The sequence below is a fragment of the Vicia villosa genome, unplaced genomic scaffold, assembly GCF_029867415.1.
Source record: "Vicia villosa cultivar HV-30 ecotype Madison, WI unplaced genomic scaffold, Vvil1.0 ctg.000474F_1_1, whole genome shotgun sequence".
Lineage (NCBI taxonomy): Eukaryota > Viridiplantae > Streptophyta > Magnoliopsida > Fabales > Fabaceae > Vicia > Vicia villosa.
Window position 1 is genome coordinate 449,368 of NW_026705228.1, and position 13,964 is coordinate 463,331.

At 34.8% G+C, this 13,964-nt stretch overlaps 1 protein-coding gene and 1 non-coding gene across 2 annotated transcripts; one reads left to right on the top strand and one right to left on the bottom strand.

The window, feature by feature from the left end:
• Positions 1 to 1,394: 1,394 nt before the first annotated feature.
• On the bottom strand, positions 1,395 to 2,282 carry LOC131628739 (uncharacterized). The gene is made up of 2 exons (XM_058899567.1): positions 2,125 to 2,282; positions 1,395 to 1,947 (listed from the first exon to the last, which is right to left on the bottom strand). Exons 1-2 carry the CDS (start codon positions 2,280 to 2,282, stop codon positions 1,395 to 1,397), a joined length of 711 nt encoding a protein of 236 aa, XP_058755550.1.
• A 3,965-nt stretch (positions 2,283 to 6,247) lies between these two features.
• On the top strand, positions 6,248 to 6,354 carry LOC131628741 (small nucleolar RNA R71). The gene has a single exon (XR_009291882.1). It is a non-coding gene; the product is annotated as a small nucleolar RNA R71 (small nucleolar RNA).
• The last annotated feature ends 7,610 nt before the right edge of the window (positions 6,355 to 13,964 follow it).

Below are 13,964 nucleotides of genomic sequence, written 5' to 3' on the forward strand. Positions count from 1 at the left end.
GCAGGGACGGACTGAAAGTGCTGATAAAAACTGTCGAGATTTGTCATGACCAACTCCATAAATCCGTGGAAATCTCCTCGGAGTCTCCCTAGATCGGTACGAAGCACAACAACGTCGTTCCGAAGGGTCTCTATAGCAACAACATGGTCAACCATAGGCACATCCTCATCAGGTGTAGTATCAATGTCATGGTATCCAGTCGGTGTCCTCGGATCACTTTCTTCTTCCTCGAAATCATTTTCACCTTGACCTTCCAAGTCATAAATCCAATTTTATTTCTTGTGAACACTTGTAAACCTAATGCAAGGTAAAGCAAAATGATTAACTGGCTCATAGTTCACGAGAAGCTGATAAGGTGGAGACTCGTAATTGCTAATCAGGCTCTTGTTGAAGAAAAACTCCATGTCCATGGATTTGAATCCTCCATAAGGAATCAATCTAGCAAGCGGGCCTCTCAAAGATAGAGCACAGGCGATCTTAGTGACAAGACCACCTACAAGGATAGGACCAATGGTATCTTGGGCCAGAGTGGCCATCCTAGCAAGCATAAACAAAACTCCCATAACTGGTCTGGCTTGGAAAACACACATCATAATGCCTAGCTCATCCTTAGTCACCGAGGTATCGCACAGAGGTTTTCCAAAAAGTGTGAAAGCTAGTATCATGTGGAAATACCTAATGGCGGGATTTTGGATTTCTGAAGAGAGTCGTAGATCATTCTGGTTTCTACCAGATATGGTACTCCAAAAGTAGTCAACTATATTATTAGGGAAGTACTCATCATCGACTACCATTAAGGCATCCATGCCTTTAGGAAATCCTAGTAACTCAGCCAGCTGACGGGTGGTGAAGCGGTAGGTGAATCCAAACAACCTGAATGAAACTCTTCCTCTGTTGAAACCTAATCCAAGTCTAGGCTCATATCGGAGGGAACTCAGAAACTCTAAGGTCAGGTTACGTAAAGTGGGTGTACGGGTGGTAAGGAGATCTTCCCATCCAATCTGATGAAGCATAAAATGCACACTTTCCCGGAAACCTAGAACTGTCAGAGTCGCATCATGTGAAAAAGAGGCGAGACCCATCTCACGCTGTGCCAAAATATCATATCGTCTCTGCTGATCCTCACTCCCAAAAGTAACTACCATGTCATCATTGAAATTCATCTCTAAAGTCCGAAAAGTTGTTAGTACCCTGGAAGTTTTTGAAATCAGAAAGAAAAGTTTTAAGTTAGTATGATTTAAAACAAAAAGAGTTAGTATTTTGAAAATAGAATGAGAAAGAAAAGAAGATAAATTTTAATAAAACATTTAAAATTAAAGAAAATTAAATTTAAAAGGTGGGTTGTCTCCCACGAAAGCGCTTTGTTTAACGTCGCAAGCTCGACGAATCGATGGTTAGTTCTTCGACTCGACGATTAACTCTACGAGCTTAAGACTATCAGTGTAGTCTTTATTTTCAACAATATGGTAATGTTTTAATCGCTTCCCGTTTACAATGAAGCTATCGCTCGATTTTCCTTTAATTTCGACAGCGCCACTCGGATATACTTTGGTAACTTCGAATGGACCAGACCACCTTGAACGAAGTTTTCCAGGAAAGAGCTTAAGTCGAGAATTAAACAATAGCACCACATCTCTTTCATTTAATTCCTTCCTTGAGATGCGTTTATCGTGCCATTTCTTTGTTCTTTCTTTATAAATCCTAGCATTCTCGTAAGCATCCAATCTAATTTCCTCCAACTCGTTAATATCTAATAGCCTCCTTTCGCCGGCAGCGGTGTAACTTAAGTTTAAGGTTTTTATTGCCCAGTAGGCTTTATACTCTAGTTCTACCGATAAATGACAAGATTTACCGTATACTAATTTGAAGGGCGTGGTTCCTATTGGTGTCTCGTAGGCGGTTCTATACACCCTCAATGCTTCGTGTAACTTAGTTGACCAATCCTTCCTAGATGTGGCAACAGTCCTTTCAAGTAATTGCTTAATTTTTCTATTCGAGACTTCAACTTGTCCACTCGTTTAAGGGTGGTAAGGTGTTGCTACACGGTGTCGGACTCCATACTTTACTAAGAGTTTTTCGAAAATTCTGGATATGAAGTGGGATCCTCCATCGCTAATGACTAACCTTGCTACACCAAACCTCGGAAATATTATATTCTTGAACAACTTAATCACTACTTGTGCATTGTTTGTGGGTGAGGCTACATCTTCTATCCATTTAGACACGTAATCTACTGCGACAAGTATGTAGTTATTACCAAAGGAAGATGGAAAAGGTCCCATAAAATCTATTCCCCATACATCAAAGATTTCTACTTCTAAAATGCCCTTTTGTGGCTTCTCATCTCGCCTAGATATGTTTCCAGTGCGCTGACATCGGTCTCAATTTCTAACAGCGATGTGAACATCCTTCCACAGGTAGGGCCAAAAGAGATCGGCTTGCAGAATCTTAGCGCATGTCTTTGATGTGCTTGCATGCCCACCGTAGGAGGCATCATGGCAATGATGTATTATGCTTTCTATCTCTTCTTTCGGAACACATCGGCGGAATATCCCATCAGCGCCTCTCTTGAATAGCAAGGGTTCATCCCAATAATATTGTTTAAGGTCATGGGAGAACTTCTTCTTTTGTTGATAGGTCATGTCAGGCGGAAGCACTCTCGCTGCTAGGTAGTTGACAAAATCAGCATACCATGGCAGTGTGGTTCCGATGCTTAGTGTCTTAACAGTTTGCGCTTTAGGTTGCTCCAATGTGTTGCTTTCGGATTCTAAATGTGCTATTAAGCGTTCATAAGGGAAATCATCGTTGATTGGTGTTTCTTCTGTTTTAATACCTTCCATCCTAGATAAATGGTCGGCTACAATGTCTTTGGTTCCCTTTTTATCTTTGATTTCCAAATCAAATTCTTGTAGTAGTAGGATCCACCTTAATAGTCTAGGTTTTGCATCTTGTTTAGCTAGTAGATACCTAATGGCTGCATGGTCGGTATAAACTATTATCTTTGCTCCTATCAGATAGGAACGAAAGTTATCTAACGCGAAGACCACGGCCAAGAGTTCCTTTTCGGTTGTGGCGTAGTTCATTTGCGTAGGGTCTAACGTCCTACTTGCATAGTATATTGCGTGGAGTTTCTTATCTTTCCTTTGTCCTAAGACTGCTCCTACGACATAGTCTTTTGTATCACACATAATTTCAAATGTTAAATTCCAGTCGGGTGGTTGCATTATGGGTGCAGATATGAGGGTTGTCTTTAGTACTTCAAAGGCTTCTAAACATTCATCGTTGAAATTAAACTCAACGTCTTTCATTAAGAGGCTAGTCAGAGGTTTAGAGATCTTAGAAAAGTCCTTTATAAATCTTCGATAGAAACCTGCGTGTCCTAAGAAGCTCCGTATCTCTCTAACTATTTTTGGGGGTTGGAGATTTTCTATTACTTCGATCTTTGCTTTATCGACTTCAATTCCTCTTTCGGAGACTACATGTCCAAGTATAATCCCTTGTTTAACCATAAAGTGACACTTTTCCCAGTTTAGGACGAGTTTAACTTGTACACATCGGTCCAATAATTTTTCTAGATTTGAGAGGCATCCTTCGAAATCCTCCCCACATACAGAGAAGTCGTCCATAAAGACTTCCATGGTGATGTCTATGTAATCAGTGAAAATCGATATCATGCATCTCTGAAATGTCGCAGGGGCGTTGCATAATCCGAACGACATTCGTCTATAAGCGAATGTTCCATAAGGGCATGTGAAGGTTGTTTTCTCTTAGTCATCAGGGTGAATTGGGATTTGAAAGAATCCTGAGTAACCATCCAAGTAGCAGTAATAGGAATGTTTTGCTAAACGCTCGAGCATTTGGTCAATAAAGGGAAGAGGGAAATGGTCTTTCCTTGTGGCTTTGTTTAATTTACGATAGTCAATACACATCCTTGCTCCAGTAACTTTTCTTTCGGAGATAGATTCGCCTGACTTATTTATGGTAACTGTTATGCCTCCCTTCTTTGGTACACAATGGACCGGACTTACCCACTGACTATCAGAGATTGGATATATAAATCCGGCATTTAGAAGTTTGGTAACTTCATCTTTAACTACTGTGCTCATGATAGGGTTAATCCTTCTTTGATGTTCCCTAGGGGTTTTGCAATCTTCTTCCAACATGATGCAATGCATACATATGGAAGGACTTATTCCTTTCAGATAAGCAATGTTATATCCTAACGTAGATGGATACTTCCTTAACACTTGTAATAGCCTATCGGTCTCTGTGGCTCCTAGCTCTGCGTTGACTATTACTGGTCTTTTGAGCTCATCGTCTAGGTATTCATACCTAAGAGTCTTGGGTAATGGTTTAAGGTCCAAGGATGTTTTCTTTAGGCAAGACACAGGGTCGGATGTTAATGCTAAGCATTCGCTTAAACTATCGTCTCGATATTTTGGACGCCAATTGTCATCTTCGAAAATAAGGGGCATCAGAATCTTTATAACTTCAGAGTAAGATTCTTCTGATAATCCTATCTCTCTTACACATTCATCAATAACATCCACCAAGTAACATGTGTCTTCTATAGCTGGGGCTTGAAGGAATTGTGTTAGAATAAACTCGACCTTCTCCTCTCCTACTTTGAATGTCAACTTGCCTTTCTTTATGTCTATAATGGCTCCAGCGGTAGCTAGAAAAGGTCTTCCTAAGATTATAGGAGTATTGACGTCTTCCTTTATGTCCATAATTATGAAATCCGTAGGAATGTAGAATTGTCCAATACGGGCGGGTACGTTTTCAAGAACACCTACAGGATACTTGACAGATCGGTCTGCAAGTTGTACCGACATCTTGGTTGGTCTTAGGTCTCCCATGTTAAGTTTCTCGCAAATGGACAAAGGCATTAGGCTAATACTAGCTCCTAAGTCGCACAAAGCTTTGTCTATGACAAATTTTCCTATATTGAAGGGTATGGAGAAACTTCCTAGGTCTTTCAACTTAGGTGGCATTTTATTTTGAATTATGGCACTACATTCGGCAGTGAGTGTTAAAGTCTCGTTGTCTTCTAATTTCTTCTTATTCGATAGGATTTCTTTTAGGAACTTAGCATATAAGGACATTTGGGTAATGGCTTCTGTAAATGGAATTGTAATGTTCAATTGTTTAAGAAGTTTGACAAATTTCTTAAATTGCCCTATGTTTTTAGATTTCTCGAATCTTTGAGGGTACGGTATAGGTGGTTTATAAAGTGGTGAAGGTATGTATGGTGTTTCTTTTTCCTCCGTCTCGCCTTCCTTGTCCTCTTTCTCTTTCAGATTACTTGGTTTATCCTTGGGTCTACTTTCCTCCTCAGTTGTCTTACTAGGGCTTTGGAACATAGCAAGGTTTTTAAGCCTAGGGTCAGTCGGTTCGTCCATCTCTCTACCACTTCGCAGAATAATAGAATGAGCATGTCCTTTTGGGTTAGGTTGTGTTTGTCCAGAAAATGTCCCAGCTGGTGCGGCAGTAGGTGCTTGTTGTTGTGCCACTTGAGAAATTTGTATCTCAAGCATCTTGTTGTGAGTGGCCAACGCGTCTACTTTAGTCGCTAACTGTTTGATTTTCTCATTGGTGTGCATGTTCTGGTTTATGAAATCCTTATTAGTCTGAGTTTGAGTGGCTATGAAATTTTCCATCATTAATTCTATGTTAGACTTACTGGGGATGTTAGGAGCAGCGAAGGGTGCCTTTTGATATCAGGGTGGTACACTGGGTGCTTGACCAGGTGCGTACAAAGCATTGTTGTTCTTATACGAGAAGTTAGGGTGATTCTTCCATCTGGGTTATACGTGTTTGAGTAGGGTTTTCCTTGAGCATAGTTTACTGGTTCAGGGGAAACTCCTGCCAAAAGATGGCACTCGGAGGCAGCATGTCCAGACATCCCGCATATTTCGCAATTTGGGGAAACAGCGGCCACGACGGCTACAGGTGCTATAGTGAGGTTTTCAATCTTCTGAGTTAGGGCATCGACTTTGCGTTAACACGGTCGAGGATACTTATCTCGTACATACCATTCTTCGTTGAAGATTTCTCTCCTGAAGTTCTATCTGACTGAGCTCTCTCGCTTCCCCATTGATAGTGATTCTGAGCCATACTCTCGATAAGTGCATAGGCATCGCCATATGCTTTGTCCATCATTGCGCCACCTGCGGCGGCGTCAATTGTAAGTCTCGTATTGTAGAGGAGACCATTGTAGAAGGTATGGATAATTAACCATTCTTCTAATCCGTGATGTGGACAGAGTCTAAGCATGTCTTTGTATCTCTCCCATGCTTCGAATAAAGACTTGTTGTCTTTTTGTCTAAACCCATTGATCTGGGCTCTTAGCATGGCGATCTTACTAGGTGGAAAATAACGTGCCAGGAAGACTTTCTTAAGTTCATTCCAGGTCGTGACAGAATTGGCGGGTAAAGACTGGAGCCAAGGTCTAGCTCTATCCCTCAGTGAGAAAGGAAAAAGGCACACTCGGATAGCTTCTAAACTGACATTATTCGCCTTCACAGTGTCCGCATATTGCAAGAACACCGACAAATTAAGATTAGGGTCTTCCGTCGCATTTCCAGAAATTTGATTTTGTTTCACAGCTGACAACAACGATGGTTTTAGCTCGAAATTGTTCGCCTCAATAGCAGGAGCAGCAATGCTATTGTGTGGTTTAGCTTGCGAAGGAATAGCGTAAGATTTGAGAGGACGCGGTTGTTCTCCCATGGTTGATTCTTCAACTGGTTCAGAAGTAGGATTAGGAACAAGAGTGCGAGTTCGTCGTAATTGACGTGATACAGTGATAGAACGCTCCGGTTCGGGAATTGGCAGCACTAAGTCTTCACTTCGAGAGCGAGTACTTGGCATGCACAAAGGGAATTAGAATAATTAAGTTGCCTTAGTCTCTACAACGAAACAGTTAATTACGATTATCGACTAAATTAGTCCCCGACAACGGCTCCAAAAACTTGATCGCGACAAAATGGGGTATATCTGTGATTATGACTGCAAGTGCACAATCTATCGCGTAGTTTTAAAAGATATCGAACCCACAGGGACTAAGAATCGACCTAGTGTAGTTAATCGCTACTACGTAAATCTAAGGCTAATATCTGATTGATTATGATCAGACGGGGAAGTAAAAGAAATATAATTTGAATTTAAATGAGCAGGAATATCATCGGTATGTAACGGTCGGACGTCGGGGATCTAGTAAAGTATCGATGTGAATCGTAATTTAAAATACTCTTTCTGTAGAAATCACTTGTCTAAAAACCTTCCTCTCACACTCTCGTGTTTATTGATTACGATCTCACTATTAAACCTAAATGAGCTCTCTCGCTGTATCAAATAAAGTTTAAAATGATTTTTGAAAACCGATAAAGTCTAACTAACCTTAAAGCACTCTCGCTGTATTTAAGGTTAATGTTTAATTTCTACTGTCCAGTTAAAATCTCAAACTCTCGTTTTTATTGATCCCAACTTCTATTGTTTTTAACTCTCGTTAAAAAACAGTTGAATTAAGCATTAGAAATTAATACCAGATAAATAAAATAAATTTCATTAATAAAATACGTCGAAAGTATTACTCGATTCCCTCGGCTATGTGACCTTACATACCGATAAAAAATATTTAGCTGAACATTATTTTAATAGACGGAACATAATAAGCATAGCATATAAATAATATTCCAGGCATAATTCTATAAACTAAAATAAACAGAGAATAATAATTAAAGCTAATAAATGAACCTGAATTAATATAGCAAGACTGAATATTCAAATAGAGCAGCACTGGTTCTTGAATCCAGTACTGAAATTAAGTTCTGAAAATAAATCTGATGCTAAAACTAAAACTACATCTGAAGCTAACAAAGAAAACTTAATCGCAATAGTATTTCCGGTGTGGAAATCTATTGCCAGAAGTGGGTAGTAAACAGGTAGCAGAACTTGAAAATAGCAGAAGAAATTAAAGTGGCGGCAGTAGGTTAAAGTTCGTATCCCTCTCAATTAATCTTGATGGGTATTTATAGAGCTGCCTCAAATTCTTGGTCTTGAGTTTGTTTCGTCTCTAGTGCAGTTCTTTCGGAGGAGAAAATGGCGGAGCGTGAAAACAGAGTCTTCTGGGCCTAGGTGTGTGACTAACGTCACACACTAGTATTCAAGGGGGGTGCTGAACGGCAGAGAGGGGGAGGTGTCGAACGACAGGCACTTCAAGGTGCCCCACCTCACGTGCTCCACTTACTCTTGCGTGTTGGGCTTACGTGTGTTCTGGGCCTTTGCTTCTTCTATTTGCACCTCCTTATTTAAATTTCATTTTAAGCAATTCCTCTTGATTTTAGCTCCTTTTCCGATTATTTCTTTTGCAAGCTCCGATTAAATAATTTCTTGAAAATAAATAGAAATACTGGCATAATACAAAATAAAATAATAAAATCGAAATAAAATAGAATAATAATGCATGTAAATTAAACTAAATATATGATACGTTTTTGTGTTATCAGTGAGCACCATGCTTAGATGGGAGATCGAGAAATTTTCCGGTAACAACGAATTCGGGTTGTGGAAAATTAAGATGCAAGCAATTTTAATTCAAGAGAAGTGTATCAATGCTTTGAAGAGTGAAGCATTGATGCCTGCAGGGCTTACACAGGTGCAGAAGACCGAGATGTTGGATAAGGCTAGGAGTGCCATTATCTTTTGCCTCAGGGATAAAGTTCTAAGAGAAGTCACCAGGGAGCAAAATGTGGTTTCTATGTGGGGAAAACTTGAATCATTGTATTTGACAGAGTCTTTGGCACACATATTGTATCTGAAACAACAACTATATTCATTCCGAATGGTGGAGAACAAATCCATAGTTGAGCAGCTTACACAATTTCACAAGATTACTGATTATCTTGATAATATTGAAGTAAAGATTGAAAATGAGGACAAGGCTTTTCTCTTGTTGAATTGATTACCAAGATCCTTTGATCATTTTAAGGATGCCCTTCTTTATGGTAATGAAGGTATTATTACTTTGGATGAAGATGGTGGTGAAGGCTTAAATGTGTCAAGAGGAGGAGGTTAGCATGAAGGGATGTCCAAATCAAAGAGGTCTGACAAGTCAAAAGAAAAATGTTTTAATTATCAGAAAATCGGTCACTTTAAAAGGATTGTCTTGAGAGTAAGGTCAATGAAGATTTTGTTCAAGTTGCAGTTGCCTTGGGTGGGGAAAGTTATGAGGATGCCAGTGCACTAGTAGTATCGAGTTTGGAAACTGAAGATAGTTTGGTCATTAAACCAGGTTGCTCTTATCACATGTGTCCAAGAATAGAATACTTTGAAACTTTGAAGATGGTGCAAGGTTGAATAGTTCTCCTTGGTGATAATAAGTCATGCAAGGTTCATGGTATTGGTATGGTCAAATTTAAAATGTTTGATGATCCAGAACTTCTTATTCACAATGTGAGATATGTTCCATAACTCGAGCGAAATTTGTTATCTATAAGTATGTTTGATGATCTAGGCTATTGTACTAGAGTAGAACACGGTGTTAAAAAATTTGTGTGATGAATTGATTATTGCTAAATGGTCTAAAATATGTGTTATATATATTTTAGAAGGTCCAAATGTTGTTATTAATTCATTGTTAACTAGTGGAGGCTTTCATAACATGGAAGAACTATGAGATTTGAGTTTAAGGCGTTATCAATGCCTTAAGAAAGTTTCACATGAGTATAATGAATTTTGCATAAATTAAGGGATAAAAATGCATGTTACCGCTGAGTTGTTATTGAGTTTTTGGGAAAGAGCTAAGGGTAAAACAAATAGGTTGTTAGAGAATTTCTTCTGAGGGAGAATACTGAAAATCAAGGGAGAAACCTGGTAAAACTATAACAGAGAAAACTCAATTTGAGGCGGAGTTTCCTACTATGGATGCTAGCAGTAGTGAGGGAACAGTTATAGAGATCTCTGATTAACATTTGACTCATGATAAGGTAAGGAGGGTTATTGTAGCATCTCAAAGGGACGATTATGCTAGCCTTAGATATTATGTTTTTAATGTGGCCGAATGACTGTAAAATAATAGAAGAAAAACCTTCAAGGAGACATTTGAAAACATGTGGAGTCAAGGGTGGTTGAAAAATCATACTTGAAGGCTTATTAAATTACCTTGGCAGAAAAAGGTAATTAGAAACAAGTGGATGCAAGTGGCGAGATCAAGATTCAAGGGTTGTTTGAACTTGATCAAATTTATTGATTAGAGTTTCAAACTGGTAGAAATCAGCAATATTATTGATGGTTAAATTGGTATCAACACAGTTTAATGTCAAGGTGGACATTTTTGAAGTATGCCTTAAAACCTTTGTTGATGAAGAGAAAGAAAAAATAGTATGAGATATCCAGAAATCATAAAGTTAAAAATTAGTCTGGTCCGAGCGGTTCACGGCTTTCGAACTCGGTCAGCACGGTTCATTGTTAACTTTCATTAATGTTATAATATTTTATATTAATTTAAAGGTCATATAAATTAATATAAAAAGATATTATAAGATATTTATAATATTCTAAAAGATATTATAAGATATATATTTATAATAGTCTAAGAGATATTATAAGGTATATATATTTATAATAGTCTAAGAGATATTATAAAATATTTATAATATTTGAGAGAAATTATAAGATTATAATAATATCTTTTATTCTAATAATTAAGGAAATATTTTTGAAAATTTGTTATGAATTTGTTGAATTTTGGCTATTATAAATATATATCTCTTCTGTTATTATAGTGTGACAATTTAAAAGCTTTAGAGAAAAATCCAAGTGTATACCTAGAAAAGCAAAGGGTTTAGCGAATACTGCAATGACATTGGATAATGCAATTACTAGTACTCCATATGATATTGGATAGTGCAACTTTAAAATTGGACAATTCAAATATTGGAATGAGGAGAAGTATAATAGACAATTAAATAGTGCAAATACTAGTACTCCATATGACATTGAATAGTACAATTATATGACATTGTATAGTGCAAATCTTTATCGGACAATTCAAACATCGGATACTGCATATTTAAAAATATTACTTTTATATTATAAATAAAAAATTATTAATTAAATAATTAATAAATATATTTAAATTATTTTAAGACTATATAATAATTTATAATTAATAAAAAGTCATCGTAGACCTTTTCCCTATTCTTCATTATCATTATTTTTATTATACATTTCATTGTTTTTCATTGTATAAAATGTTACATTATATTAATTAACTAAAACCTCCGATATTTAATCACATCCAAACACAATCTTCTCAATTTGTTGACGTTTCTATTTACCATATTCAAATAATTTTATTTATTATTTAGTTTCCAATTTTATTTAAATATATTAACTATATGAATATCACTTCAAAATATTTTCTCATTTTAATTCAGTGATAAAAATTTGCAAATTTTATATTCTTCAATTTAATTATAATTCATATCAACATACAAATATTTTTTAATTTAAATTATTTTTTCAAATTATTTAACTCTCTAAAAGCATTAAATATTTAACTCTATTTAACCCTCTAAAAAGTAAAATTATTTAACTCTATTTTATGTACTAAAAAAATCATTAAATATAATAATTAGTATTAAATTTTAATTTTTTGATACAAAATTAATATTATTTTGTATCGTTTGTATTATACGATCATTATTATAATAATTATCATACTTTTTGTGCAATTAAAAAAAATAAAAATAAAAATATCTTAGAAAATGTATAAATTCAAACACCAAAAAAAGTAAGTTCATTTTTATCAGAGATCTAACTAAAATATTTTGTTTCATTTTAAAAATAAAAATGTGCGTACCACAACAGTACTCGTGTGAAAAGTGGCGGAGCCAAAAATTTTAGACAGCCTGAGTAAAAAATTAAAACGCAAATTACATGTGACATAATATATAAATAGTCTTACAGTGTGCTACATAAGAAACATTATAATTGTTATTTAGTTTTGATTTCTATCAGTAAACCTAACACTCAAAAGTCAAATAAAGAAAAACCAAACACAAATCCAACCAATTGGCAAATGGTTTACATTGAGGTAACCAGAGAAATAAAAAATAAAGAGGAGACTCACATGGTCAGAGCTATTCCGACGGTTCACGGTTCCGGTGAAAGTTCTTGTTCATAAATAATTAATTGGGTTGGGTCGGAAACATTGGTTATACATCAGTTTTAATTTTCACACTCTGTTTTTACTAATTTTGCCCATAGTTTTGTCTAAAAATCAACTATTTGATTGAAGGATATACAAAGAAAATAGGTTGAACCCAGGCACGTGCCGGACTAGCTGGGCCATGGAATCGCCCCTGCGTGCAAACGAATGGTTAACACATCAGTACCATGCGAACACGCGCATAACTATACCAAAATCTGTGCGAAGCACGGGTTATTATATTTTTTGTACAGTTAAAGAAAATAAAAGTCAAAATAAAGTCATTCAACTTTACATTGTCACTGTATTTCCATTAAATCCTTATATCATTTTCTTTTTGGACTTTTAAGTAAAATTATGTTTCTACTGATTTTCAAATAATTTTAATTTTGAATATTTATTTGTCTCATTTATTAAACTTTATAAATCATTTTATTATTATAACTCTATCAATCATGGAAAAAAATTTCTTCAATTTTTCACAATTGTTTTTTACAAGTGTGTGTCTATATATATATATATATATATATATATATATATATATATATATATAGGGCATATCATATGAGAATGACATATTTATATGAGAATGTGAGAATGAATCTGAACTATTAAATTTTAAAATAAATGGTGCAGATTATGGGTGAATCTTTTTTTTCTCTCTCCTATATTTTGTAATAAATGATGTAGGAGAAAGAAAAAAAAGATTCATCCATAATCTCCACCATTTATTTTAAAATTGAATGGTTCAGATTCATTCCAACATTCTCATATAAATTTGTCATTCTCATATGATATGCCATATATATATATATATATATATATATATATATATATATATATATATATATATATATATATATATATATATATATATAGGGGATGTATCAAGTAGGAGGGATTTTAAAATAAGAGATAGGAGGATTCATTAATAACCATTGGATTTGATAAATGATCTTGATGAAGTTAAGTCCATAAATGTTCATCAAGACCATTTATCAAATCCAATAGTTATTAATGAATCCTCCTATCTCTTATTTAAAATCCCTCCTACTTGATACATCCCCTATATATATATATATATATATATATATATATATATATATATATATATATATATATATATATATATATATATATATATATATATATATATATATATATATATATATATATATATATATATATATATATATATATATATATATATATATATATATATATATATATAGAAATAATTTATTTTTAAAAAAATTAATAATTTCAAAATTATAATTTAATTTTTTAATAAATAAAATAATTTATATTATTATTAAATAAAAATAATTATAAATAACATGGAATTTTAATTAGCCCAACTGCCACATCATCAAATTAATTGCCACATCATAAAATATGAGATAAAAATAAAGAGGTGACTAAAATTCTAGAAAAATTAAAATGGAGAGATCAATCGAATTTTAAAATGAAGGAATCAAAATTTTAAAAAATTAAAAATTGAGACATCAAAATTATAATTCAGCTATATCTTTATTTTTTAATAATTAATTAAATTAATTATATAGGGACGACCCCAATAGTCCTTAGTCCTTAGTGTAAAAGACTGGCAAAGACTGGCTGCGGCAAGCATTGAAAAGTTCATACACAACAATCTACAGGAAGCAACGTCTTTTGGTTCTTTTCTGTTAAATCATCTATATATAAACTGTATATTATATAGCTTAATTACATTGCAATTGCAACAACAACT